Below are 27,285 nucleotides of genomic sequence, written 5' to 3' on the forward strand. Positions count from 1 at the left end.
GTCCCAGTGCCGCTGAGGGTGCACCTTTTGTGCTGGCTTGAACCCCCATTTGCCCTGAAGTCTAGGAGCTTTGCTCCCACAACCCAGGGCCTGCTCGTCAGCAGCCACCAACCGGAGGCTCCCTATCCCCCATTGGATAACATTGGGCCTCAGCACTCTGCACCCAGTCGCCCCAGTGCCGCTGAGGGTGTAACAAGAGTGCATCCTTGACCCCGGGGGACCCATGAGTCTACCCCCAGAAACCAAACTCCCACAACTGAATACTTCCCTTTACACCGATAACCCTATTTACCTTCATAGGATAACATTGACTGTTTTGCTGTGAAAAGTGTCTAAGTGTGGAGTTGGAAAGTCTACGAAACCCTTTAAAACTGTGACTAAATAACAAAAACACTTTCTTACCTGTTTACAGGAAATGTCCCATTGCAGTATCCAGGTATACTGCACTGTGTAAGAAAAGTAATCTGCAAAAAAATCTACTTGCCATTCTACTAAAAAGCCCATACAATGTAGAGGTACAGTATGTCAAAAGCATTGCATTACTGGTAGCTCTACTGTAATCAAATCAAAGTACATATACATTTGCAAATCAAACTGTTTATAAACTGCATTACTACTGTAAAGTTCTTATTGCTTACCTGAGCGAGGCTTGCTTGGTTCTAGAAAATAAAATAACTAAAAGAATATTTTTATACAAAACCAATTGGTCTATAGTTCAGACTTGGAGTGTGTGATATCATTTGCTGATTGGAGTAGTATCGGAGGCCCTGCTAGCGCTTCAGGTGTGTGAAACTGTACCTGCTGCCAACACCCTTGATTGCCGTTGTGTCCCTGTGTGCCTGCCGCCCGCTGCCGCACTTTCATTACCTCTGTGCGGTCGCCGTGTGGTGAGCCGGCCCAGGGGACTTCAATCCCCAGCATCCAACGCGGCCGGAAGTCGTGCATGACCGTAACGCGCCAGGAGGCGCATAAACTTCAGCCTCATCCCCTGCTGCGTGGGGAGTAGTATCGGAGGCCCTGCTAGCGCTTCGGGTGTGTGAAACTGTACCTGCTGCCAACACCCTTGATTGCCGTTATCTCCCTGGGTGCCTGCCGCCCGCTGCTGCACTTTCATCACCTCTGTGCGGTCGCCGCGTGGTGAGCGGGCCCAGGGGACTTCAATCCCCAGCATCCAACGCGTCCGGAAGCCGCGCATGACCATAACGCGCCAGGAGGCCCATAAACTTCAGCCTCATCCCCTGCTGAGTGGGGAGTAGTATCGGAGGCCCTGCTAGAGCTTCAGGTGTGTGAAACTGTACCTGCTGCCAACACCCTTGATTGTCGTTGTCTCCCTGTGTGCCTGCCGCCCACTGCTGCACTTTCATCACCTCTGTGCGGTCGCCGTGTGGTGAGCGGGCCCAGGGGACTTCAATCCCCAGCATCCAACGCGTCCGGAAGCCGCGCATGACCATAACGCGCCAGGAGGCGCATAAACTTCAGCCTCATCCCCGCCTCGCGGATGGCCGGGCGAAGCCCGGGCAAAGGGTGGGCCGTCTACGGCCGTCCAGGGCCGGATAAGATCGGGCTGGGCCTCACCTCCAAGGCTTCCACCTCCGTGGTAAGATTTCCTATCCATTAACTTTGTAAGCCATTATCATAGTTAGTAATTGATTATGGCTCGCATCCCTGGAAGGGGGGGGAAACGTAGCACCACAGGACCTGGGGGAAGCTTGAACGGAACATTGGATGACTTCTTTATAAGAGCTGTTGGGGTCTTTGACAGAGAGATCGCACTCACGGAAAAACGCTTATCACATGAAATTATGGGTGCTAAGCGCTCCTCGCTAGGGGATTTGAAAAATGCTGTAACACCAGTCCATGATGGACCAAGAAGTTTAGTTACGCCAAGCTCTAACGAACAAGAAGGGGCACCACATGAAGATAAATCTATTGACTTGAGCGCAGAGCTATCACCTTTGAACATTTCCTCATGCAGTAGTCTATCTTCAGAGGGCTTCCACCCGATAGTGACCAGGAAAAGTGTACAGGCCACTGACTTACAATCTATTGTACCTACCTGTTCCAAGCAAGTTGGTAAAAGAAAGAGGGGTGGGGGTCGCCATTTGGGCAGGAATCCCAAAATCATTAAATTGTCACATAAACCACGTATACCTACCCCTAAAAAAGCCTCCACTAAACCTAACAAAACAGCAAAAGGTCTTATAGCTATGGATACCTTGGGCCCACAGCTACAAAATATGGCACAAAAAATGGGGAAAGAGAAAGTTAGAAACCATATTTTCTAATATGACAGATTTATTAAGATCTTTTACTCTTCCCCTGATAGAAAGACTAAGGGTCATTAATGGGAAACTTGATGCCCTAAGCGAAACAATTCTGGAAAACACACGAAAGCTGGACATCTTAGTACCACCAGAACATAACAAGGACAGTATGTCTGAGCATAGTAATACCCTAGCATCTGAGGCTACGCCAGCTATCTGCTCAGTTACTAAGGTAGTAGCTGAAGATCGAAATAATATTGGCCACCCGCATAAATCTGCAGGAAATAAATTCATTGAAAATATATCACAAAGCACATCAGTAGTGAAACCAATTGAGAATAAGGGGGCAGACGATGGGCGTGCTCAATTGGAAGATCGGGTTCCGTTGCCTGTAATTAATTTACCGCCTGAATCCTCACCTCTGGTATTAGTTCTAGGAAATGTACCGGTATTGAATAAAGAAATAAGGGAGAACCATGGTCAGCTCAAAAATAAGGTGGCTCATTGGATTGCAAATAACACCACCGAGGGTAGTAAGATATGGCATAATATCCTAATGGCACGAAGGGTGGCTTGGGTGGGAAGGACACGAAAGAATAAAACAGGGGACTGTGTTATAGGGAATTTTAATAGTCCTGAACCAGTGGGGAGAATCCTTAGTGATGTCATGTTTTATGATGGGACACAGCGACAAGGAATTGAGATCCTTCCTCGAGTATTTTTACAGAGATTTGAACAGAACAAACCCCAATAGAGGTAATGGGTGGGGATACAACAGGATAGCGCACCCACAAGCAAACCAGGGATGGGGATATCCTAGAAAGAGTCATTCATGTAATCCACACCACATACAGTGGGGATACGTGGGTTATGTCCCAGTTTTTGAAGGACTAAACAGGTTTGCAGCTCTTTCCGGTCTCAATGACTGTGATTGACTGGGTGGTGAGGATAATAAAGCAACACAGATACCCACACATGCCGAGCTGTTGGGGAAGTCTCCAACACTGTATGTCTCGTTTGATCATGCAACCCAGGGCAATAGAGTAATAGGAGAAGTGCCCACTCTGCTAAGTTCCCCCACATTGGAAACAGTTACTATTAAAGAAAACTTATTACTGGATAAGTCACCCAGGACCACGCCAACTGTAGGGGATAGCGAGGGCGAATCACTATTGACTACGAATGGTAAAGAACACAAGTATGAGCAAGAAGTCATAAGAATGGGATTAATGTCAGAACTTCAGCGGGTGAGCCCTGACAATGAGAAACCACGGTCAAAACAGTTTTTCTCTAGGCAGCGGGGTGGCCAAGTGAGGATTGTTTCCTGGAACGTGTTTGGGCTAGAGAGCAAAGTACATAATACAATTTGGGGGGAGTTCGTGCAGGACATTGACATCTTATGTATACAGGAAAGTTGGCTTATAAACGAGAAACACCTTGATGGCTTTAAAACTTTCCATATTCCTGCAGTACGTTCTCTCCACGGTAGGCATAAAGGAGGGATATGCATTTACGTGTCCAATTTGTTAAAAGTTGTTAAGATTGTTAGTAGAAACTGTTCACATTATTTTCAACTGGTTTCTGTTATTCTAAACCATCGTGTAGAGCTACTAATAGTTAATTTCTATAACAACATAAAGAATGAGGATTTTGCAGAAGTCTTGCACAAATTACAGGTGGAATTAAGTGGCCATAATCCGTCTAAGGGGGAAAATACTATATTGATATGGGTAGGGGATTTCAATATGAATATATGTGACCGTGAAACATGTGGGTTTGAGGATTATGGAAGGGGAGAAAACGTGGGTAGGAGTCATTTTATGCATACTGAGTGAGGAGAGATAATAAATAGTATAATGGCCAGTTTCGACCTTGAATTTGCTAATATGCTGTGTTCTCCTAAGGTTGATTTTAGTGCCACATTTCTAGCTAGGGGGCTTCACTCTGTCATAGATTTTGTGATTGTACCGAATAGATTTTCTAATTGTGTGGAAGATTTTGACATTCCCATAATAGGGCTAAGTGATCATCTCCTCCTTAGCGTGATTATAAGCACCTCAGAGCTTATTCGCGTTTCTACTATTGAGTCCCTGATCTGGACACAAAATATTGCTATAGCATGCCAAAACGGACTGGCATTAAAATGGAGCATTGTAGATCCGATTAAAAAATCTAATGAAATTATAACTACGGCTCTTAAACACATTAAGGTCTGTCTGGATGAAATTCTTCTTATGAACAAACCCTGGAGGCTTTTAGTAACATCACTAGTATCATCCAGGACAAGTTAACCAGGGTACAGAGTAATAACTTCAATAAAGGGATGGGCTGGTTTGATTCTCAGTGCACTAAGGCGTATACTGCCCTTAAGGAGGCCCTAAGTAACAAACCAAGGGAACATGATGTAATAAGAAACTGTAGGAAAGTGTACACCCAGGTAAGGTGCCAATGAAAGAAGCAAATCAAAGAACTAGAGTGGCAGAATCTGTTGAGTGCTTCACAGTGTAGAGACTCCAGGTCCTTCTGGCAGGCAGTCAATGCACCCTTTTTTACTAAAAAGGAGGCGGCAAGAATAGAGATTGCCATAGATGAAAAAACCTGGATCGATTTTTTTCTCAAAGGTCTACAGAAACACGCAGGGACAACCCACAAATGAGGACAAGGAAAGAGGGTATCCGCCGAAAGGGGGTGGTCATCATCCAATACCTATGGAGATTTCCCTTGAGGAAGTACGGTTAGCACTACATGCCAGTAAAAATAATAAAGCCCCGGGACCAGATGGGATCCCTAATGATATTTATAAACTAAATACAGATTTATGGGCCCCACTTTGCACACGGGTCCTCGAGGCTTGTTGTGCTATAGGCTTTATTGGTACGTGGTCGGAATCGGTCATAATACCAATCTATAAAAAGGGGGATAGGGAGAGTCCATCCAATTACAGACCAATATCCCTATTAGACTCCCTCATGAAAATGGTAGGGAGAGTGGTCCTAAATAAAATGCAATCATGGGCCGAGGAGCATGGCATTTTAAGCCCCGTGCAGTATGGCTTCCAGGAAGGGATGGGCACCGTAGAGCAGGTCCTAAACTTTGTTCTGCTTCAAGCGAAATATACTCGGGCTAAAGAGGGATGTCTCTATGCAATTTTTGTCGACCTCTCTGCCCCCTTTGATTGCGTGATGCATATACTTGAGGAGATGGAAGTCGAGCCAGCCGTTGTATTATTCTTACGGCAGCTCTATTCAGGGGCAACGGCTAAAGTAAGATACGGGCTGAGGGTTGAGTGCACGGGGTCCTTTAGCATAGAAAAAGGCGTAAGACAAGGCTGTGTGCTGGCCCCTTTTCTTTTTTCCCTCTATACGAATAACCTTGAGGCGGAACTGGGGGCCAGCAAAATCGACTCCCCAAGGTTTGGAAATAAGCAGATTGTATCACTTTTATACGCGGATGAGGCGGTATTGATGGCAAGAACGAAGGTGGGAGCTCAGAAGGTCCTTACAAAATACTTAGAATTCATGGAAGTAAGGGGCCTTAACATCAATGCAAAGAAATCATATGTGATGAGTTGTGGCAAAGGTCGTGCTACCTGTAAATACCTCAAAGTCTCAGGACTTGAAATTGAATACATTAAAACCTTCCCATACTTGGGGGTATTGATTGATGGTTCTGGCATCTTGGGGACCTGAGGTTAAGAACAGGACCCTATCTTTTAAACGTTCAATAGCAGCACTGAAGAACTTCTCCTCTAAGCTGGGTAAAAGACCCCCTGAAATCATGCTAAAATTTATGTTGCCAAATGCAGAAGCATCGCATTGTATGGGGCAGGGATCTGGTGATACCAGGATACATCATTGTTACAGGTTGAAGAAAACACATTTTTTAGATACCTGTTAGCTCTCCCAAAGGGCACCTCAGTTTTTAATTGTCACGCGGAATTAGGGATGGACCACATTACAGACCTGATTAAATTGCAACCTATTCTGCTCTGGCGCAGAGTATGGGTTTCAGAAGCTCTTGGCCTAAACCAGGATATTATTAGGGATGTCATGGGTCTAGATAATGCGAAGCGCATTATCTGGCTTGAGTATATTAGAAAAACACTAACTGACCTCCAACGGCCAGAGCTATTTAGTAATCCGGATTTAATTAGGAATGTTTCGAAAAAAGAACTGAAGAGGTTATGCATGGCCCATTTCGACTTACTAAGATGTGCAGGTGAGATAACGAAGAAAACAGTAATTGATCACCAATTGTCGTTGACAACCTATACAATACAACCATATCTAACCATGAGTACCGTGGGCTTTGATCGATTCATCTTGACCAGATTCAGGTTCAAATTATTTCACCGGCTGGTCACATTTCCACGTAAAAATGATTGGTCTAGAACCTTAGCTACTTGCCCCTGTGATAACATGTCGCTGCAATCCACCTTTCATGTAGTACTGTTTTGTAAACTGTACGAGAGGGAGCGAAAAAGATGGATTAAACAGTATTTGAGGCAAGGTGCTTGGCGGCAATGCAGACCTGCGTTTCTTAGTTTGCAGCAACTGGGAAATGTTTCTTGCACTATGGTGATGACTGGATTTTTAAAAAATGTTTTAAAAAATCGTAATTCTACGATTAGCTGATTCTTTATAATGATTTAATCCTATCTTAAGATAAATGTTATTTATTACCAGATGAAATGTAAAGTTGTACATATATGTATTGTTGCTTTTATGATTTTAAATTACAAAAATCGAATAAAGCTAATCTGAATCTGAATCTGAGTGTGTACAACAAATGCTTAACACTACCCTCTGATACCGCCTTACTGCTCGACCACACTACCACAAATAGAGAGTAAGGTTTTATCTACTTTTACCTCTGCCTACCTTTGTGGTTCCGCTGGACTCTGTGCACACTATGCCTCACTTTGGTATAGGATATACAGAGCCAGCTTCCTACATGAGTGAGTAGCTTGAAGGTTACTCTCTTCTCAACTGGGAGCCAGTGGAGGTCTCGCAGGTGTTGGGTGATGTGCTCATGTAGTGGGATGCCGAGGTGTTCTGGATGGTCTGGAGTTTGCGTAGCAGGGATTTGTTGATTCCAGTATAGAGGGCGTTTCTGGTCTGCTTGTTATGAGTGTTATAAGACATTCACGGAGCACACAATTGTGTTCCCATCACTGCACACACACTCCGTGGGGTCCCTACCTACTCACCTTGGGGTCCCAGCAATTCTACGTCCCCATGACACTGTCTTGACTCGAGTCGTGGTTCTTATACCACTTTCTTAGTATATGGCTTGGACCCCCCCCTGCGGCCAACTGTGTATTAGTGCTATTTACTGTAATTTCTTTGCTAAAGTATTGTGTGCCTTGTGTATATCTCCGTGTGAAAGATACTGGAACGTAGGAGAGAGTATTATATAATAAATACATATTTTTATAAATACCTTGTGTGGTTCTCTTTCATTTAATCTATACTATAAAATTGCATTCTGGTAAAACAAGCTGCTTTACACTCATTCCAGACTAAGCCTGAGGGCTGCTCTCCACTGCTACCACTTGGATAGCTTTCTAAGGTTGTCTGAGACCTCTTAAATCACCATTAGGGTTGTCTGGACTGGTGCAGGGTGCCCACTTTAATTAGTGGACAGCATACCAAGCCAGCTTCTCACAGGGACGAGCTAGAAAAATATTCAATCCACTAGCTTTAAGAGTTATCAAAATCCTTATTCAATGGTAACATTTGTTATTAGTATTAAGTACAAGTAACTTTTGGGAAACTACCCTGTACCTGCCTGAGCTTTCAGGAGGCTCATTTCCAGCTACTACCAGCCAGTGCTCCGTCTTGAATGTGGGGTAAAATTCCTATTTGGAGCAATCACTAGGCTCATCTGAATGGGCAGTGATGACTCATCTGAGCGCTAAAGAATATGCAGGGTGGAGGCTGTGCCCCGCCACCCCAGTGTCAAATCATGCATGATGGCCGAAGCGCATGTGAAAGTTTTGCACCCTTCATCGTTAGAAATTAGATTGCTGGGATAATTGTTGTATACACCTATTTGGCTGCTGAAGGACTCTACATTGGTCCTACCCAGGGCACAAGTGGAGGGAACATGCGGGTAGACGGTGTCTACCCACTCTTTTCAATGGGTAACGCCATACACCCTGCCAAGAGGTTGGGCTCCACAAAAATATACTAAGCTTGTCCCGATGTAATTTTCAACCACCGTTACACATTTTGACGCCACCTGCATTTTGTTTCGAGCAGCAACTTGTAGGCGGGGAGGGGGCTTATCAGATTCCAGGTGGGCCCATAACAAAAAGGCTGAAGTTAAGCAGGCATAAGGCCTCCTTTGTTTGATTATCCTGGTTGGGAGCTATCGGGAGCCTTACACCTAAATAAAATAGAAGGGAACAAAGTCACTCAGCTTGTTATCACTTAATAGGTACTTAAGAGAGGCATGCTTTTGACTTTCTTCAGTCTCTGTATAGGAGATATATGCATGCACTGTAAGAATGTCAGATGAGTTAGTCTGTTCCAGTGTTTACACAAAACAATTTATATACCACTATTTCGTTTTATTTCTTTTACAGCGCTCTCAATGCAGGATGACAGAGCACTTTACATCAAACGTACACATTATACATTGACAATAAATCACACAGGTGTAAATGTACAGGATGTGTTATGAAAGACAGTGAGGGTCACAAGGTGTAAAAGTCACATGTCCTTCATACCTCACTGTGCTATAATAAAAAGATAACAATTTATGAACTGCAAGTAACAAAAGGATATCTTTATTAAAAGCAGTTGCCCATTTACATAAAGTAAAAATCTGACACCAGCATGTTGCATGATCTGTTTTGCAGGAGACAAATTAACACTCTGTGCTTAATTGATGCAAAACTGGGACGACAAGACAATGCACACATGTCCACTGCAAATATGTCAACCTCCAGAGTTATCTTACCAGTATTATTATTCCCTGAGATTTACTGGGAACACACAGATCTCTGCAGGAGGTGCTTTACCCCCACAAGATCTTTTTAAAATGCAGACTTTGCAAACAATTTAGCAGAACAGTGTTACTGTCACAGGTCTCCTTGTAGCTAATTTCTTTGTGGCATGGTTTTCAAAAATAAATGTATAAGTTGAGGCCACGATTTTGCATTGGGGATGTGTCACTTTTTTTTGCACAATTTTAATGTGCTCAATGTATTTATGATAGACCTGGTGTGAGGTCTTAAGATCTGATGTCACTTCTTGATATGTCACCTACTGTGAGGCTATGGGCTGCGATGCCATGTGTGATGTCACATGCCGTGATGCCACATACTGTGATGTCACGCACCATAATGTCACTTGCAAATCGCCTAACTTGGTTAGTCCCCCCACTTTTGTTTTATAGGATTTATACCCTGGTCCTACCAGAATTCTGTCTCTGAGTTTGTTAAATGTTCAGTGAGTACTTCAAAATTGAATTTTAGAGTTAGATGTGTAAGAACAATACCATTACTATAGTACACTCTCCACCAATACCCACAGCTCTCAGAGCCCACATTTAGTGTAGTCGAATATTTTTACCCTCTTGGGTTTGCCCTGACATGTTGCACGTTGAGATGTTTGCAGTAAAGCATAGAGAAACGTCTGCAAAAGTAGGTAGTCAGGGCATTAAAACCCTTACTCAATTGATCAGAGCGGAACAAGGACTGTATTATGGTATGCCTCGCCCACAGGCTTGTGAACCCTGCAAAACTGGACCCTCACCCAGCCTTTCACAGAACACTGCTGGACTTCTAAAACGATACCAGATGGAGTACACTTGCTTCTGTGACCTGTGGGAAAAACCTGAGGAGGTTGGACCTCTTTCCACTTAAAATCCAGACACGGAAAGATCTCCAAGGATCATAAGGTTAATCCCCAGTGGATTCACAAATATAAAAAAGCTGAAGAGGACATTTGTGGGAGGAATTCCATCTTAACAGTAGCAACTGGACCTGGACTGGAATTTTCTGTAGCACTCTACCAAATACACTGAGTCTCTAACTGCTCTTCCTGAGATCCTGGACGTCTTGGAAGTGTACTTCTGTGGTTGTTTGGACAACAAAAGAAGTTTGTGAACTTTTTCAAAAATTATGCTCCACAGCTTTAAGGGGACCGACAGCAAACAGTATCCGACCAGCAGTTTCATGATGTCGACTGAATTTCAGGTTTTCCTCACAAGAGAAGAGTTTTACCTCAGAACTATGACATAGTCCCTTCTCAGATTGGGACTTAGCAACTTTTCGAACTTCCATACTTTTAGGCCCTAATGGGGAAATTCTACTTGATGTACTGAGCCGTGCTTCTTCGCGGTCGGCCTCATATCTCGCCTGGTCAACTGTGACATTTGACTACCATTGGCACTTTGCTTTGGTGCTATTTTGAGTCAAATTCCAAACAATTTCAATTTTCAGTTCTTCTTATTGAATTTTTGTCATTTAGGTTCCATTTTGTTTATTAAAATACACTTTCTTACAATACCTATTTTTCATTCATTAAAATTTACCATAACAATTGATGCATGGTAAGTGACAATGAAAAATAAAAAGCAAGTTACTTACCTGTACACTGTGATTCTACAGTATTTAGATCTTTCATACATTCACATGCTTGAATCTTTCCTGTCGCAAAAACAACAAGTGATGGACTGAATGTGGAATCTTTCCTGTCGTCATGCTGGGAGTTCCACGGTACTTTATTAAACAGTACAAAAAGGAGTACATTAAAAGCCATTGCAAAAGCAACTGAATTTTGCTAATCCATTTTTATCCTTATAAATGCCCAGAATTCAGCCAATGAAGTTCTAGTCTTGAGACCACAAGCCCCTGCAGAGCCACCAGACATCAGATTTCGAGCAAGAGTGTGAACAACCACATAAGCATCATGAGGAATAAGTGGCCAGCCTAAAACAGGGAGGTGGGAGGGCCGCATGTGAATCTATGAAAGATCTCAATACTGGAGAACCATAGTGTACAGGTAAGTAATTTGTTTTTCACCAGTATTGAATCTTTCATAGATTCACACGCTTGAATCAGAATAGTAAGCAGTACAACATTGTAAAATTAAATGTTTTAAAGCATGGACACCTTCTCTGCTAGAACAGGAAGTACTATAAACAATTTATAGAGAAAGAAAATACATGTAAATCGTTACGAGAGAACAATATATTCCTAATATCCTTACCATATATGTAACTTTATAAACCCCAGTTCGAAAATATAGCCATATAACCATCTAAATAAAGAACATACATATATAAGTTTAGGAATTGAGGTGTACCTTAATGAAACAGTCAACGTAACACTGCTTGCCCAACTGCCAAATCTCCTTTAAATGCTGTGTCCAAACAGTAGTGTTTGGTAAAATTATGGGCATTTGACCATGTCACTGCTCTACAGATGTCTGGGAGTTAAACTCTTGTGAATAAAGCTGTGGACGCAACTATCTTTCATGTTGAGTGGGCAGTCACCTTTGACAACAGCGTTTTTAACGCCTTGTCATGGCAAAAAGAAATAGCCGATGATATCCAATGGGATATAATGTTATTGTCAGAGCGCACCCCTTTCTGGGTGGTGTGAAGGATATGAGCAATTGATCCGATTTCCTAAATGTTTTTGTTGTATCAATGAAGAATCTCAAACAGAGCCTGACATCCAGTGTGTGGAGAGGCTTCTCAGCCGGAGATGATGGATCCCGGAAGTACGTTGGTAATATAATGGGCTCATTCAGATTAAATGACCGTGAAACTTTAGGTATGAATTTTGGATTTGTTCTCAGTAGCAGTTTTTTTGTTTGAACTGAACAAAGGGTTCTGAGACTGAGAATGCATGAATCTCGCTTACTCTCCTGGCTGATGCCAGAGCATCTCAAGAGTACTGTCTTCCAGGAGATACATTTGATGTCTGCCTTATGCATAGGCTCAAAAGGAGGTCTCATAAGTTGTATTTAACTGCCAGGAACTGCTTGACGCTTTATCAGCAGAAACACCCTGAAGAATCATTTCATTAATTCCTTTATTACCTTGGAAGACCAAAGTGATATATGTCCAGCCTTTCATCGCTATCTTGAGATTCCCGCCAAATGTACATTTATAGAGGAATGTGCAAATTCTGATCTTGCCAACTGGAGCAATTATGATAATAGCTGATCCAGTGTACATTGTAAAGGGTGTAGATTGTTGTCTATGCATAAGTGACTGAATCTCTTCCATTTTGCGACATAAGTTTTATTAGTGGTGAAAGCTCTTGCATGATCGAGAATGTCTAGAACAGTCTTGATGAATATCTAGGGATTCAAATTACTGGTCATGAGGTGACAAGCAGATACATTCTGAGACTCTACCTGAGGGTGTACAACCTGACCCTTGTTCATGAAAATCCGAATGTGGATAGGTGGGAAGCAGAAGTGAGGGAACACTGACATCTTTAGCAGCTCTGAAAACAAAAATGTTTTGCCCATGCCGGGGCTACTAGAATCAGATGACAAGGCTCTGACTTCACCTTGCGAAGTACTCTTGTTATGAGAGGGAATGGTGGAAATTCAAAAGCAAACATTCCTGTCCTACGAAGATGAAGAGCATTCCTCCACGATCCCTTCTGAGGGAATCTGCTGGCAAACTGTTCGCATTTTTTGTTGTTCGGAAATGCAAACAGATGCAACTAAGGTGTACCTCATCTTCTAACGATCCGGGCAAGCTGGACTTAATTTAATTCCCATTTGTGGCATTGACTCGTGGACCTGGTCAGAGAGTCTGCCCAAGTGTTGTGTACACTGGGGACATCTTCCACATGAAGTGCGATGTGGTGCTTCAGAAGACACTGCCATATCTCCTGAGCTTGTGATGATAGAATATGTGATCTTGTTTCTCCCTGTTTAAGCAGATAAAACATTGTGGTGGTGTTGTCTGTTCTCACTAGAATAGAAGAACCACAGATTCTGGGGAGGAAAACCTTTAATCCTAGAAACACTGTATTCAGCCCCAGAAGGCTGATGTGCATCGGTGCTCTTGGTCATTCCATTTTCCCTGAATCTCCAGTTCTTGAAGATGTGCCCACCCCCCATTCAGTGAAGGGACACATTTGTAGTCATTAAGTAACTGGGACTTTGTGGCTCAAAGGGGAGTCCGGGAGATATATTTTTCCATATCATCCCCCATGACAGGGTTTCTTGCATTTCCTGGGTGATGATGATGAGATTGCCGAATGAGCCATAAGCCTGGATCCACTGGATATCCTGTTTTTCCTCTTCTCACAACTTGCTACCTAATGAAAACAAAACCCTTCTATGCTAACTAATGAGGCTTTGTCCACACCTGCAGTGGAAACAAAATTCAAGCAAATACATTCTACATTGAAGGTTAATTACGAATTACATGTTAGACTTTAAACGTGAGCTTGAACTGAACGGTTTCTCAAGGCCCACTCTTATGTCAGCTTAGCAATGTACAAGGTTACAGAATGCGTGCACATTTCTACACATATAAAAAATGCAGCTTCTTAATACAAGAATACATAGTAAAGAATTAAGAAGATGTCACTCCAAATGCACCTGCATGAAATTAGTTCTTGTTACACGTATAAATGTTTAAAAAGTAGTCTAAGCATACACATTCTATTTTATCAACCTCACAATGAGACATTGTAGACGTTAACTTCTCCTGTCATATTAATATGTAAATGTTACATAGACCTTTATTAGTCAAGTTCTATGCACACGATAGGGTCTCATTAATCTTCCCATGGAGTACTTTAAATATGTAATATTCCATTTTCTTTACTAACATTAATCACACAGATTATATTCGAATGCTAACTATGCATGATTATGAAGCACTCCTAAGGTATATCAGAATGAGATCAAAATTACACCGCTCCCCTCCCACTACAAATCACTGGCAGGACGCGGAGTTACGTAATCTCTGACAAAAGATAGCGAAAGACAGTTCAACATACCTTCATTCAGGGCCAGACAAACTGTGCCCTGTTGGTCACCAACGCTTGCAAATGCATGACTATCTTTATGTGGTTAATTTACCTAAGTCAGCTTAAGGTCTCTAAGTATGCAGGTTGCATGCCTCTTTCCACCCGCCTTTAATCATCTTGTCTGCAGAAAATATTTGTTTGCACCATTAAATGGTTACTGGAGAGTTAATTACTCAACGTGTTAACACAAAGTAAGATGTTTAAGGGTAGGATCCGTTTCAGTGTGGCCGCATTGTCAAGCGGTGCTTGAATAAACTGCTATTAGGTTTAGATACAACTTAATTAACATGTGAGTGGCACAAGGAATCTGGGCGAGAGGGGGGAACTTTATGGCTGCCCCTTGACGCGTCCACATCCACCTTTGGTATGTGTTATAAAATGGACGCCATATGTTCATTTATGTTACACACACTACACAAAAATCTTTATAAAAGTATGGTTATGGATTTGTTCACTATATATTTTTGTGGTAGAAGATTAGTGAGCACAATATACAAATTCTATATTTTATGGTAAATTGGCTTCTTTGTATCCTTGTCCTTAGACAGACTTGTCATAAAACTCAAGTACTGTGCATTTGAACAGTTTTAAGCACAAGTAGCTTTTCCTGGATATATTTTGTTCGAACCTTAAAAACTTAAACACACATTTATTCCCTTCTTCATGCACCTTATCACTTCAGTTGTATCAAGAACTCATGTATGCATTTATAAATTAAGCAGGCATCTGCTTTGATTTGTTTTCAATTACTTTTCTGCATCAAGCAATTAATTTCCAGCAGTTGGTGTCTTTTTCCATACAAAGTTCTTTTTATTTAGTATCCAATTCCATAACACTTAAAACAGACTCAGCCAACGCGTTTCATCCCTTATAGGGACTTCATCAGGGCAATTAGATTGGATTGGACTCTGTTACACACGGCGAAAGGCTGCTCCAACAGAGACCAGTCTCTAAACTGAGAATAAATGACAGGACAAATTGTGAAAGAAGGAAAAATCTTATTGCCCTGATGAAGTCCATTTAAGGGATGAAAAGCTGGCTGAGTCTGTTTAAAGTGTTATGGTACTGGATACTAAATAAAAAGAACTTTGCATGGAAAAAGACACCAACGGCTGGACATTAACAGTGTGATAAGGAAAAGTAAATGAAAACAAAATAGTGATTACAGATATTTGAATTGGAGAGTTCTATGTTAACAAGGAAAGTAGGTTTCCCTCCTACCAATGAGAAAACATTTACCAATGATTGAGTTTTGAGGGCAGTCAGAACTTCAGGAGTGGGCATAGGAGAACTATAAGATTTGGATTATTGACCAGTGCCATCCAGAAACATCACTACTATCTTGCTGTTTGGAAATCAGTTTTGATTTGCTTTGCAACTGGTGCCAGGTCAGGCACATGAGGGGATCTGCCAAGGGCCACATAAAGCACTGTCGCTTGGGATAATTAGACTTTGTTTTTTCACTCTCAGGAAAAGTTGTCCAAACCCCTCCAGAGTTTACTCAAAGTATATAGCCCCTAATTGGCAAATCCTCCTAAAACGCAGTTGAGGATAGAAGTCGCTTTGGGATGTAAAATGAAGTCTGGGGAGATACAATTGGCCACGTATAGGAAGTTTGCACTTTATGTGATATACCACTAGGTGGTTTTATCATGCAAAGAGTACAGAGATTCTCCAGAAGTGTACAGGGATCAATGTAAACCCAAAGTGCTCTATTTGTGGTAGTGTGGTCAAGCAGCCTTGGGCCTAACACAAAGGAGTGCAAGACATTTGTTATGCACACAGTGATTAATAAATCACACATGACTCAAAAAGGTGATCCACACCATTTTACAAAAATAAGCTTCTTTCAAGATTTATTTTAAGACCAAGAAATACACAAACAGGTAAGTATGTTTTTCATCAGAAATACTGTGCACTTTAAAAAGTGGACACTTTGAGATTTTCAGTTAATCAATGTTAACATATGGGAGGAAAACAAGAAGGAGGTTTTGCAGGTAAGAATACAACTTACAGTCTTAGGTTTCAGGATGAAGAATCAGCACTAGGCAAGGTTTAGTTAAGTAGCAAAGAAAAAGGAGGGAGAGGGGCACAAGGACATTCATAGTGATGCAGGTGACAGCCTTTTGGACGGTTTGGTTTTTCTCTGCACCAAGGCAAGCAGGTTGCACTGGCAGTTTGATTGCCTTGGTGAGGGGTCTCTTGGGGGGCCATCTTCAGTCCCAATGCCCTAGGTACCATGATACTATTAACAAGAGACTTACAGTGGGGTCTAAAGTTGCCAATCATGGTATACATTTTAGAGAAGGTGCATTGGCACAGGGGACCTGGTTGGCAGGGACCCTGTGCACTTTCAATCAAAACTGCATAATTTTCCAGGCAAAAAGTGTGGAGGGGCTAACCATATCAAAAGAGGTACTTATTCACACAGAGCAATGAAACCTCGCAGAAGTCCACGAACATGGCAATAAATACAAGCGCTATTTGCGCGCATTTGGGCGGCAGTTCGAGGGTCATGTGACGGCACTGCGTGGCCATGGATCGAAACCCCTGGTCGACTCTCTGCAGTGTTGTGGAACACAGGTGAAGAGGTCTGAAAATAGGTGAACTCGTCCCCTCCAAGTGGAGAGAGAGCCCTGTGTCATTGTGGCAGCAGACAAATACCCCAATTCATCCAAACTTTCTTAGAACTGCTGAAAAGTTTCATTGCTTGCTTTATCTCTAGCATGGCAAAAACTCTTGCTCTCTCGATCCCCCCCCCTTCTCTGCCTCTGGTTATCCCTCTCTTTACTTTAACGGGGAAAAACACCACAGAGGCAGGGGAGGCTCCTCCGTTGAAGCGGCGGAGCGTTGCTTCACTTAAATTCCCCCAGAACCCAAAATGATAATTTGCTACCATTTGATTTTTCATCGCCCGTCTAGAACAGAGTGTCAGGCGGGAGCGTGGCCGCTTCTGAATAACAGCAGCAGGGAGGAGGGTGGGCTGTCTATGCACCGTTTAAAGAGCATTTGTCTTTTTGGCCAGCAGTCTTGTGATGGCCAGCCACACATGCGCACTATAAATTCCATTCGGCAGTTTGGGTTGTAGTTGTGTCTAAAAACTGCAATATACCCATAGACACTGCATGGGAAAATGTGTTTTGGGACCACCCACCTTTTTCTCGTCTTCCCCTCTTGATGAATGACACCGAAACTTTCCAAACTGCGGTTGAAGTGAGTGCTAAACTGGATTGACATTTTTGAGAAGTTTCATCAAATGGGCCCAAGTTATAAGGAAAGCAAAAAAAGATTTATTGTTGGGAAAAGTTAGTTATATATATATTCAACACCAAGATGGGATAGAGGCATGCAATACTTTTTGAAGTCTCGCTCCTTATATCTTCTAGAACATTCCTACAGATACAGGGAACGGCAATGGGGACATCATTTGCCCAGACTTATGCGAACCTTATGATGGGAAGCTGAAGTTGCACGGAACGGACAAAAGTCATCATACAAGGAAAAGGAAAAAATAATACTATTGGTCCGTTTCATTGACTACCGGTTTATTATCTGGGATAGAGAGAGAAAAGAACTGGAGAGCTTCCTAAAATTCCTAGAGGATAACACACAAGGTCTAAGTTACATAAGAAATAAGTAACAAGGAGCTAGGTTATCTTTATATTGGAATATAGATCAGAAAAAACAAAATTTGTACCGAGACGCAGTGAAAGGTGACGAGTACTAATAGCATTTTACATGCAAATAGTGGTCACCCATGGAGTTTAAAATGGAGTGTGCCGTATGGGGAATTTCTCAGGGCTCGGAGAACCTGCTCGGAGGGTGAACAATTTCAAAAAGAGTCCATGGAAATGTATGATTACTTCAAACATAGAGGATACCCTAATCAGGTGTTGGATGATGTACTTCACAGAGCAAGAAAGGAAGCAGAAAAGAGAAAGTCTTAGCTATAAAAACAAAAATTGAAGAAGAAAAGAATGAAGTGACTATGTATATTATGGATTATGGCACTTCCAATTTTGAGATCAAAAAGCTACTAAAAGACAACTGGAAAGGTCTACACATGGATGATGATTTGAAGGGTTTATCACCAGAAGCCCCTAACATCACCTGCAGGAAAACGGCATCACTAGGAGATCTTTTAATGAGAAGCTTCTATGATCCTGAGAAATCAACAAAGAAGACTGAAATAGGAAACTGGCTATCCAATAGTAAACAAGGTTTCTGGAATAGATGAAACATATCAAAAATGCAAAGCATCTGCTTATGGTCTTAATGTAACCGAATTTGAAACAATTCAATGATGCCATAAAAAAATAGCTGAGTGGATTACGTTGTCGTGTATTTCTATAGGTTCTGAATCAGTCCCCCTATTCCTGACCCTATTCTGGTTAAACTAACTATCAAGTTAACTAACAGTCAGCCCATGAGGCAAGAAAACCCCCATGATGCAGATACCGTTATCTGACGCAGTCACACTACGGCACAGGAACGTGTTATCTGATTAGGTCATAACGCTTGAGATCTAATTAGACAAGCGACATTCCTCCAGCCCCTGATAAGGCATACGACGTTCTCATAACAAATCAAACCTATGACAACCTGGAAAATCCGTGCTGCCATTGTTTTGATTTCACAGAGAACTTTAGTAAAGAATGTGCTAACGAGCAAGTCGTATGACATCTTTATTGACGTATCTATGTCCATCCTTACGTCAATCTCGGCACCTTTAAGGTATAAATATTGCCGACCTTGCCCTATGCAAACACACGCGTGGTGACAAGACGGAGCAGCCACACTTGCCGAAGCCGAGAGCAGAAGCAGACCCCGCTGGCAGCAGCCCCGCCTTCCTGACGCGCTGAGAGACGCGCTGCTATCTCAAGCCGAGAGACCCAGCACCGGCGCTTCCGGGTAGCCCTCGCAGGCAGCCTGGAATATCGAGAGCAGAGAAAGAGATACCATTCCTCATTCATCCTAACTTCCAGGTACAGAACTGAATAACCCCTCACAGAGAATTCCTTAGTTATTCACTTGGCAAAAACAAACTTAACTTAAACTGTAACTTTCTATTCCCGCCCACGCATTAGACTTAGGTCAGGTACACGGGGTAGGCGTATTTAGAAACACCAGTTGAGTACGTTTAGTCAAATGTATATGTGTATGTAAATATATTTTAATCATTTTAAACATCATATGGCTCAGAAACCATATCAATGTTTTTACAGTATTATTTTATACTATTGCTTTTAATGTATGCACTTTACTTAACTATAAGTATTGCAATAATATCGATCCATTTCTCTTGTACGAGAAAAGAGACTGATCAATAAATAACACCTTTTTATTGAACACGCCCGTCTCTTCCTTTTCTCTACATTCTGATGAGACTAAGAATGCACGTACTGACTGAGTAAAATAATTGCCTTGTGCTCACACGACTCTCGAGATTGACTCTTGATTAGGGGAGAGCAAAGTTGTCATGTTCTATGGTTGTCAGAAACTAAATCCCTTCTTGTCTAATCAGGGAAGTTAATCCTTCCTTGAACATTCGAGAAAGTTTCTAGCGAACTCTGAGCTTAGCTGGCAAACCCAAAAATTAAGTCTAGTATCGACAGTAGTAGACCTAGTTAACGTCTGGCCTAGGCCTTTACTGCTGTAGGTACTATTCCAATGCGCAGAGCCTATTGGGAAAATAGGAGCTACACTACAACGTGTGAAAGAGTTTTGTGTTCTATGTTTTACGATGCTCATGAGGGCAGAAATACATTGGAAGTATTGTGAATAAAGTAAAACTATGTATTCTGCAACATTTATGGGCAATGCGGAACAAAGATCTCTCGTACAATATGGCAAACCACATCCGGGATATACATAACGGGAAAATAAACAACATGAGGTTTTATGGAATACATCACATGCCCAAAAAGATAAGAGGCGGTAACAGAGAATTGGAATTACGAAGAGCAGAATCGAGGTGGATAATATTAATTGGCCTGGAACGTACTAGAGGATTAAATGCAGATGCAGTGCTCCATGTACACGTGACCACCGTTTTGATCCTCTATGACCATGGACATTGGTGCTCAAGCTGAAACTTGTTCAAAAGAATATCTGTTTAGAGAACATTTTATGATAGAGCTTAGATAATTATTTGAATCTGCATATTGAAATATATTTGAGATACATGCTTTAATTCTTACAAAATATTGCAAATAATATCAAATGGGTATTGGACAGGATTAGCAGAAAGAAGCACTTTATAGATGTGAGATGCTCTATAATGTACTTGCACTTTAAGGATCATATTGAGGTTTTGTACTTTATTTAAAGACCCTATACATTTTATATTGGAAGGATCAAAGATACAAAGTGTACTGTAAAGCATTTGCACCTTAAAGATTTCATTAAGTTTTCCACATTATTTAAAGGAACAATTTCTTTTATATTAAAAAGATGAAAGACACGGTGTACTGTAATGCATTTGCACTGTAAGGACTTCATTGAGGTGTTGTACTTTATTTAAAGAGGTATGTAATTAAGATGCTTCCTTATACTAATATGAAAAGTCAGACAACATCATCCTTAGATCAGTATGCAAAATAAATATACTAGGGATCAGTCACTAACACTTTTATAAATGAGACTTTTCAATTTCCTTGCCCTACTTCCATAGTTCCACACAGCATTTTAGTGACTGGGAATGAAAGAGCCATCTTCGGCAGAACGGGGTAGCCCAAATCCCTCCTCGAAAAATTGGTTCTTATGAATGGAGTTAGCAGGAAAACGTTTATTTGCATCCAGGGGAGGTGCTGGTAGTTCAATCAACTGCTCAAACAGGTGGAAATTGGACATTCTCAATTTTGCCAACAGTACGTAGAATTGAGAGAGGCAGGCTCTAGCAGCACATCCTCCATGATATGTCCCCTCACTAGTACTGAGGGGCCACTGGTTCCCACAGTTTGAGAGCTTTTGTTTGGGACTCAGCTGAGTAGGAGCCCAAAGACGGCTGCCAACTCTTCCTGGTTGAAGTGTCGACAGCAAATCAGATCACACCATGCCCTCTCCTGCTCCTTCCCCTTTTCACCTCCTTCCTCTCTAATTTCTCTCTTCTTTCTTCCCGCCTTCATCTTAGAGCAATTGTTTATTGCACCTGTAATATTCTGTGAGGAAAAAAATTGCAGATTATAGATTGTGCTTTTAGAGATGTTTTTTGATTAATGAAAATTGAAGAAGTAAGGTAACTGTGCTGCAAACGTTTTAAATATAAAACTATACTGTTATTCTGAATGAATTTGGATTTCTTGGTTGATTTGACTTATAAAGGAGAAATATGACATTAACCCATTCGTGCTCCCGTCGGCCAACGGGAGCACTCCCTCCCTGGTGCTGCGAACGACCCTTCAGAACGCCCTCACTGCGGCAGAATTGCCACCGCAGTTGAGGTGGTAAGGTACTTTACTAACATTCAAGTAAATGGAAGAGAGAGAAACTGAAGGAAATTACAAATTATAAATGACATATCATAAATTGTAGCAAAATGGATATAGATCTTGCAAATTAGATCCTAGAGATGTACCCTGTTGTTAGAAAAATACCTTTTCAACATGCTCTTGAAAAACGCTTCCTGAGAATATATTCTGCAGTAAAAGAATATATCTTGGAGAAACAACTTGTGCAGAAAAATGAATATCTCTTTTGAAGACCACAAAAAGAAATTTATGAATGATATTTGCAGATGTCCCAGTTAGTATAGTATTTTTATTGGGGGTGGGGGAGGTTTGCTCCTTTAAATTTGGAACTCTAGATTAAGGAACTTTATGACCCTGTGGAAGGCTCACGCAGAAACGAGTAGGTCACTTGTTTGTTTGCACAGTATGGAAAAAAAATAAAGGAGGATTACTGAAACTTATGGCCCTGTGCCACCTTGCTTTTTTATTGCACTGAAGAAACGCTGTCGTATGAACATTTGCGGGTGCATAAGGAGTTTTCATTTGTGACAAACACACATGCACACACCCACACACACACAGAGCTATGTATTGGTGCAAACTCTACATCAATAGATCACTGTACCCTGAAGATACAATAAAAAGGTGTGGAGATATTTTCATCTTGTCAACCAATTTGCTCAATATTTTGTTGTATTTTTCACATGGGCAAATATAAATCCTGGAATGCTAATCAAGGGAATGTTACTTTGAATGTCAGAAGTCCATCAATACTAAATACGCAGGGGTATTCCGCTGGAAAGTAGTCTGCATAATCAATTATGTAATATTCATGCAGGTCATAAAATCGTGGCAGAATCACTGTTTGAAGTGCAATGTCCATTTTACGACAGATATAAAACTTAGGACAAAATGCAAAGTATAAAAATTATATATTTTCAACTTTTGTATGACAAAGGGAACCAGGCCAGGCTTCCATTGCCCAAATGGATGGCCAGTAGAACGCTCAGAACAATATGCTTTTCACATTTTTAGTGTTGTTTTATGCAAAACATGGTCATTCCCTCAAGCCGCCTTAGTGGAAGAGCACATCCCATCTAAGACATTACCACCAAATGTGTTCCTTCAGCAAAGACAAATACGGAGAAGCTCTATCACCCATATTATCAATGCCCCTCGCATATCTTCGCTGAGGCTCTCAAGAAAGGCCTCTGTTCAATTGGATCTCTACAGCTTTGGGATACCATGCATTTATGTCTTTTTTCATGATTTCAAGTTTCCATAAACTGGTTGTTAGTGTATTTTGGAAATTTGGCGAGCAAATGGAAGCAAAATGCCTATTTGGGGACCTTTCTTTTTTTCCAAGTTAACACCGCATGACAAAATGAAAACATACAATATTTATAAAATCAACACATTGTCAGGGTTTCTATTGCTGGGTGACAGATCATACTTACCCTGACAGATTGGGACTATGCACTGAACAAGATATTTGTCAGACTTTCAACATTTCTTCCATCAAAATATGGCAGTTTCCTCTACTCTTCCTCACACAGAACAAAGCTTAACCCAAACCTGTGATTCCATAGGTCTTCTGAATGAGAAGTTATCAGACAAGGGCGGGGGTTTCTATAGGTTTAAGCAGGGACCGACACACTAGACACCAGGTTATGTTTTTGATTTGGGCGATTGCATGGGGGACTGTCTGCATTATTTTGGTGAAGGATTGGCGGGCAGTCAGGGGAACTCACAAACTACCGACATTTTTTAAAACTCTTTGTCACTAGGTAGAAATGAGAAACGACGAAAGGAAACCATGAAAGGAAGGCAAGAAATAGCATCCATCCCAGGCCCATCCTTACTGTGCGTGTCACCACTGTTTTATATGCGAGTGTGTTATAGCACCAGTCGCTGCCCAGTTGTCCAGTGCTTGCCTAAATCCAAGGAAGAATTTTAGTGCATTTAAGTCTGTTTTGTTACTTTTAATGTTGTTGTAGTCAGTGTCATTAACAGTGTATTATGTAACTAGCACATATATATATCTTATGGGGAAGAGTGCCTTGTACTAGCATATCCGTTCCTCAACCCCTTCTTACAAAGTCCCTTAACGCCCGCCATTCTGTAGTCATTCTCCATTTTCTCATAACTCACACACATTTATTACTAAACCCTATATTTGAATGTCTGAAGAGCTCAGCCACTGGGGTGGTAATCTCCTTAATGAAAATATAGGAAAGGCGGAGGTGTAAATCTCAAGGCATAGGTTTGTGAATTGTATTTTGTAGTAGATTAAATAGTACTAATTAAGTACTACATTAGGTGCTCCAAAATGACTTTTGTTAATCGGGTCCAAGGTTTATTATTACAAAATGGTTGCGAAAATGTATGTACAAAAGTCATAACCTGAATACATGAATTAAGTAGTATCATAACAACTTTGTTTTGAAAGCCACCCCTCCACCATCTTGTAAATTTTACCTGAAATAACAGCTTGGCAGTACTTCATGGGAAAGCGGCCAGTGACACCAAAGATGCTGCTTGTGAAGATGCTTGAGGCGCCAGTGATGATGACCACACATACCAGAGTCACAGTAGAGAACTCGTACATCCACAGTGATGTATTCACTTTCACCAACACTGTGGTGACCAGGAAAACAAGCAGCATTACGACCAAAGAAGACAGAATGCGCACATTAGCCGACACCCTGCACAAAAGGTAGAGACAAAACCATCACAAGAAGATTTAAAAGACATTCATCTTATTTGCACTAGCTCACATTTTGAGTTTCTTCTGAACAGTCTACCCAGTCCCACAACAATCCTCCTCAACTACTGTTCAAAATGAGTAGACTTTTGGGCAGTAACGCCAGGAATATTGCATTATTTCGTCTAACAGTGAGTTTCAGTAAGTGTATCTACACAGTCACTGTTCGGATGTACCTATTGCTGTTAAATATACAGAATTAATCAATCATTGAGATACTTTAGTAGACTGTAAAGCTATCTTTAACTGAATCCCAAAATGAAACTTAGCAAATACTGCCTAAGTCATGGAATGACACTGTACTTACTAATTGACATAAAATTATTCCAAGTAGGGGATTATGTTGCTGTGTGGTGAGGATGGCAGGCAAAACTGCGTATAATTTCCCTGTGAACAAGGCCATACACTGCTACTGATTCTAACACAAGGGGAGAAGAAAGGAACTGAACAGTGTGGATGTTAAATACTAACTTTTTCCCTTGTGGCCTAGTTTGAAGTGCAGCTTCCCATTACTTACACACCCCTTTCTATGGTGAATCTTTTCCTGGTCTCTTGCTGGATCTGTTAGGAAGTTTTTTGAAAGGTGGGGGGGAGGGGAGGGAGGGGGGTTTCAGCGGGGGATGGTGGATTTTCTTCACAAATGAAGGGAAACCATTTATGTTCTGATGGCCGCTGTGTGCATAGTACCGCTTCACCAGAATGCCCCACCACCACGGCTGGAGGGCATGTTGGTTTAGGATCACTTTGTTACTATGAATGTGAAGCATAACATTGAAACTGCCTCACGGTTCACTGGGGTGAGTCAAAGGTAGAGAGTCCTGGAGAGGAGGTGTACTCGACTAAATAGTCAGGAATCTGGCAGGCAAGGCTGAGTACCATTTAGGCTGATTCCTGTGATATTCCCTGTTAATTTTTTTGAGTTATTATTCTGTTTAACAGTGGAAGGAAAACAAGCCAGTAAGATGATCTGAAGCACATCCTCTGAGTCTAGTTACGCTTTCTCCACTTGTGGAACTGCTTCGTTGACGGCGCCTTCTGAGGCATGAGGTATAGAGATAAAGGACGAGATTCTTTGCTTCACTGGATGAAAAAACATACTGGTAGACATGGTCTTTTGCGCTGTCTTGTGTCTTCTCTCACGTAGTGGACATTTCCTGAACATGGTGCAGATTCTGAATCCGCCATGCTGCCGTACCCTCAGTTTAGACCGATGGATGGCAAGGGTTTCCATGGTTTTAGAGTACATGAGGGATAGTCTCAGTTTTCCTTCTGAGTCTGTGGAGGTTTTAAGCACAATTTATTCCTATTTGTTTCAGTTTCACTGACCAGCTTCCAAATCAATACCTGCTATTCCTCTGGTAAAGAAGGCAATCATGCAGGAATATAGTGAAATGGAGAGGACTATGATCTCAAAATTCCTGACTAAAATGTATCTGGTGGAGTATCGAGGTTCAGGTAAATTCAAGGTCTTCCAGTCTGGGAGGTCGCTCTACAGTGGCGCTGAAGGATGCCAACCCAGTTATTTTAGATTGCAAAAAGGCAGATGGGACCTTGCAGAAGACTTATTTTGGCCTCAACTTCACGACAAAAGTGTCCATCGATTCCTCGTACACCTCTCACAGCATGGTCAAAGACTTACAGTCACACTCTTCAGTGATACACAAATGAGAACTCAGTCGAGCTTGTATTGAATTGAACGTCCAGGCTCAGTTTTGATTGCCATCACCTTCAATACAGTTCGTGTATTCGCTATTATTTCGGCTGCCTTGGTGTAGTGGGGGCGTCAATGACACTTCTGGACTACAGAGTTAAAGGTGGAGAGGCTCCAGATAGGGGCAGTGCTGCATTTTTATTTCTTGAATTAGAAGCATGAAATGACTTTTACAGAGGGTGCAAAGTGCGCTGGGGAGACCACACACACTTGCTGGAAGGCCCATTAGAGGAGTCAACAGCAACAATCTTTAGGTCCATCTACAGGCGAAGTTAGTCATTTTAGAGCTACGCCCTTGAGTCAAGCCTCACAGTCTTCGAGCGACTCATCCTGCAGGCTCTTTTATTTTTCCTATCTGGGACTTCCAGTAAGGGATCCTCTTGTATGTTTGATTCAGAAGTTCTGAATGCCAAAGGTAAAGATGTTATCTATCAAGGGCACCTGATTGATTTCTCCTCTCTGCCATCAGATTTAGGGTATATGGTGACTGGATTCATTTTGCAATGTGGTGATGCTGAACAGCACAGGCAAACTGCTTTGGCAAAGCCAAAAGATCTATAAAGCAAGACCTATTGGCTTTGCCAATGCTAGCCCCCCTTGGGGTAAATATGGCACACTATCAGCTGCATTACATATGGTGCCTGTGCAATGCATCTAGTCATTCTTTCTATTGTGCTGAAACAGTTCCGATTGCTTCATAACATGATTTGCTGCTCGTCTGAAAGTGGGTTAATTTGGGAAGGGGAAATCCTGACCATTGTAATAAACACACTCCGGTTAGGTCTCAACACAAGTCTAACTAAAACCCTGCTCAATCTCTGGTAGCCATGGCAAAAGCAACAGGTAGTTCTGAAGAGAATGCATGTCAGGCTTAAACAGTGCCAACCATTTGAAGTCGAGTAAACAAAACAGAAAAATCCCTACATTTATTAGAAAAGTCCAGAAAAACGTATTAATCCAAAAGCCACCAAAACAATTAAAATCAAATCACATGAAACATATGTGTACATTTTTTAAGTTTAAGGTAAAAAACACCTAGAAAAAATAAAGCTCTATTAAAAAAAAAAAACCAGTTTGTG

At 41.7% G+C, this 27,285-nt stretch overlaps 1 protein-coding gene across 1 annotated transcript in view; it reads right to left on the bottom strand.

Annotated features, from left to right (window-relative positions):
* The window catches only part of SLC29A3 (solute carrier family 29 member 3), a 316,634-nt gene that overhangs the window by 125,198 nt on the left and 164,151 nt on the right, over positions 1–27,285 (bottom strand). Inside the window, exon 4 of the mRNA XM_078643252.1 lies at positions 24,210–24,436. Within this exon, the coding sequence (XP_078499378.1) occupies positions 24,210–24,436 (227 nt within the window). The remainder of the gene's footprint in view (positions 1–24,209; positions 24,437–27,285) is intronic.

This window comes from Lissotriton helveticus, chromosome 5_1, assembly GCF_964261635.1.
Source record: "Lissotriton helveticus chromosome 5_1, aLisHel1.1, whole genome shotgun sequence".
NCBI lineage: Eukaryota > Metazoa > Chordata > Amphibia > Caudata > Salamandridae > Lissotriton > Lissotriton helveticus.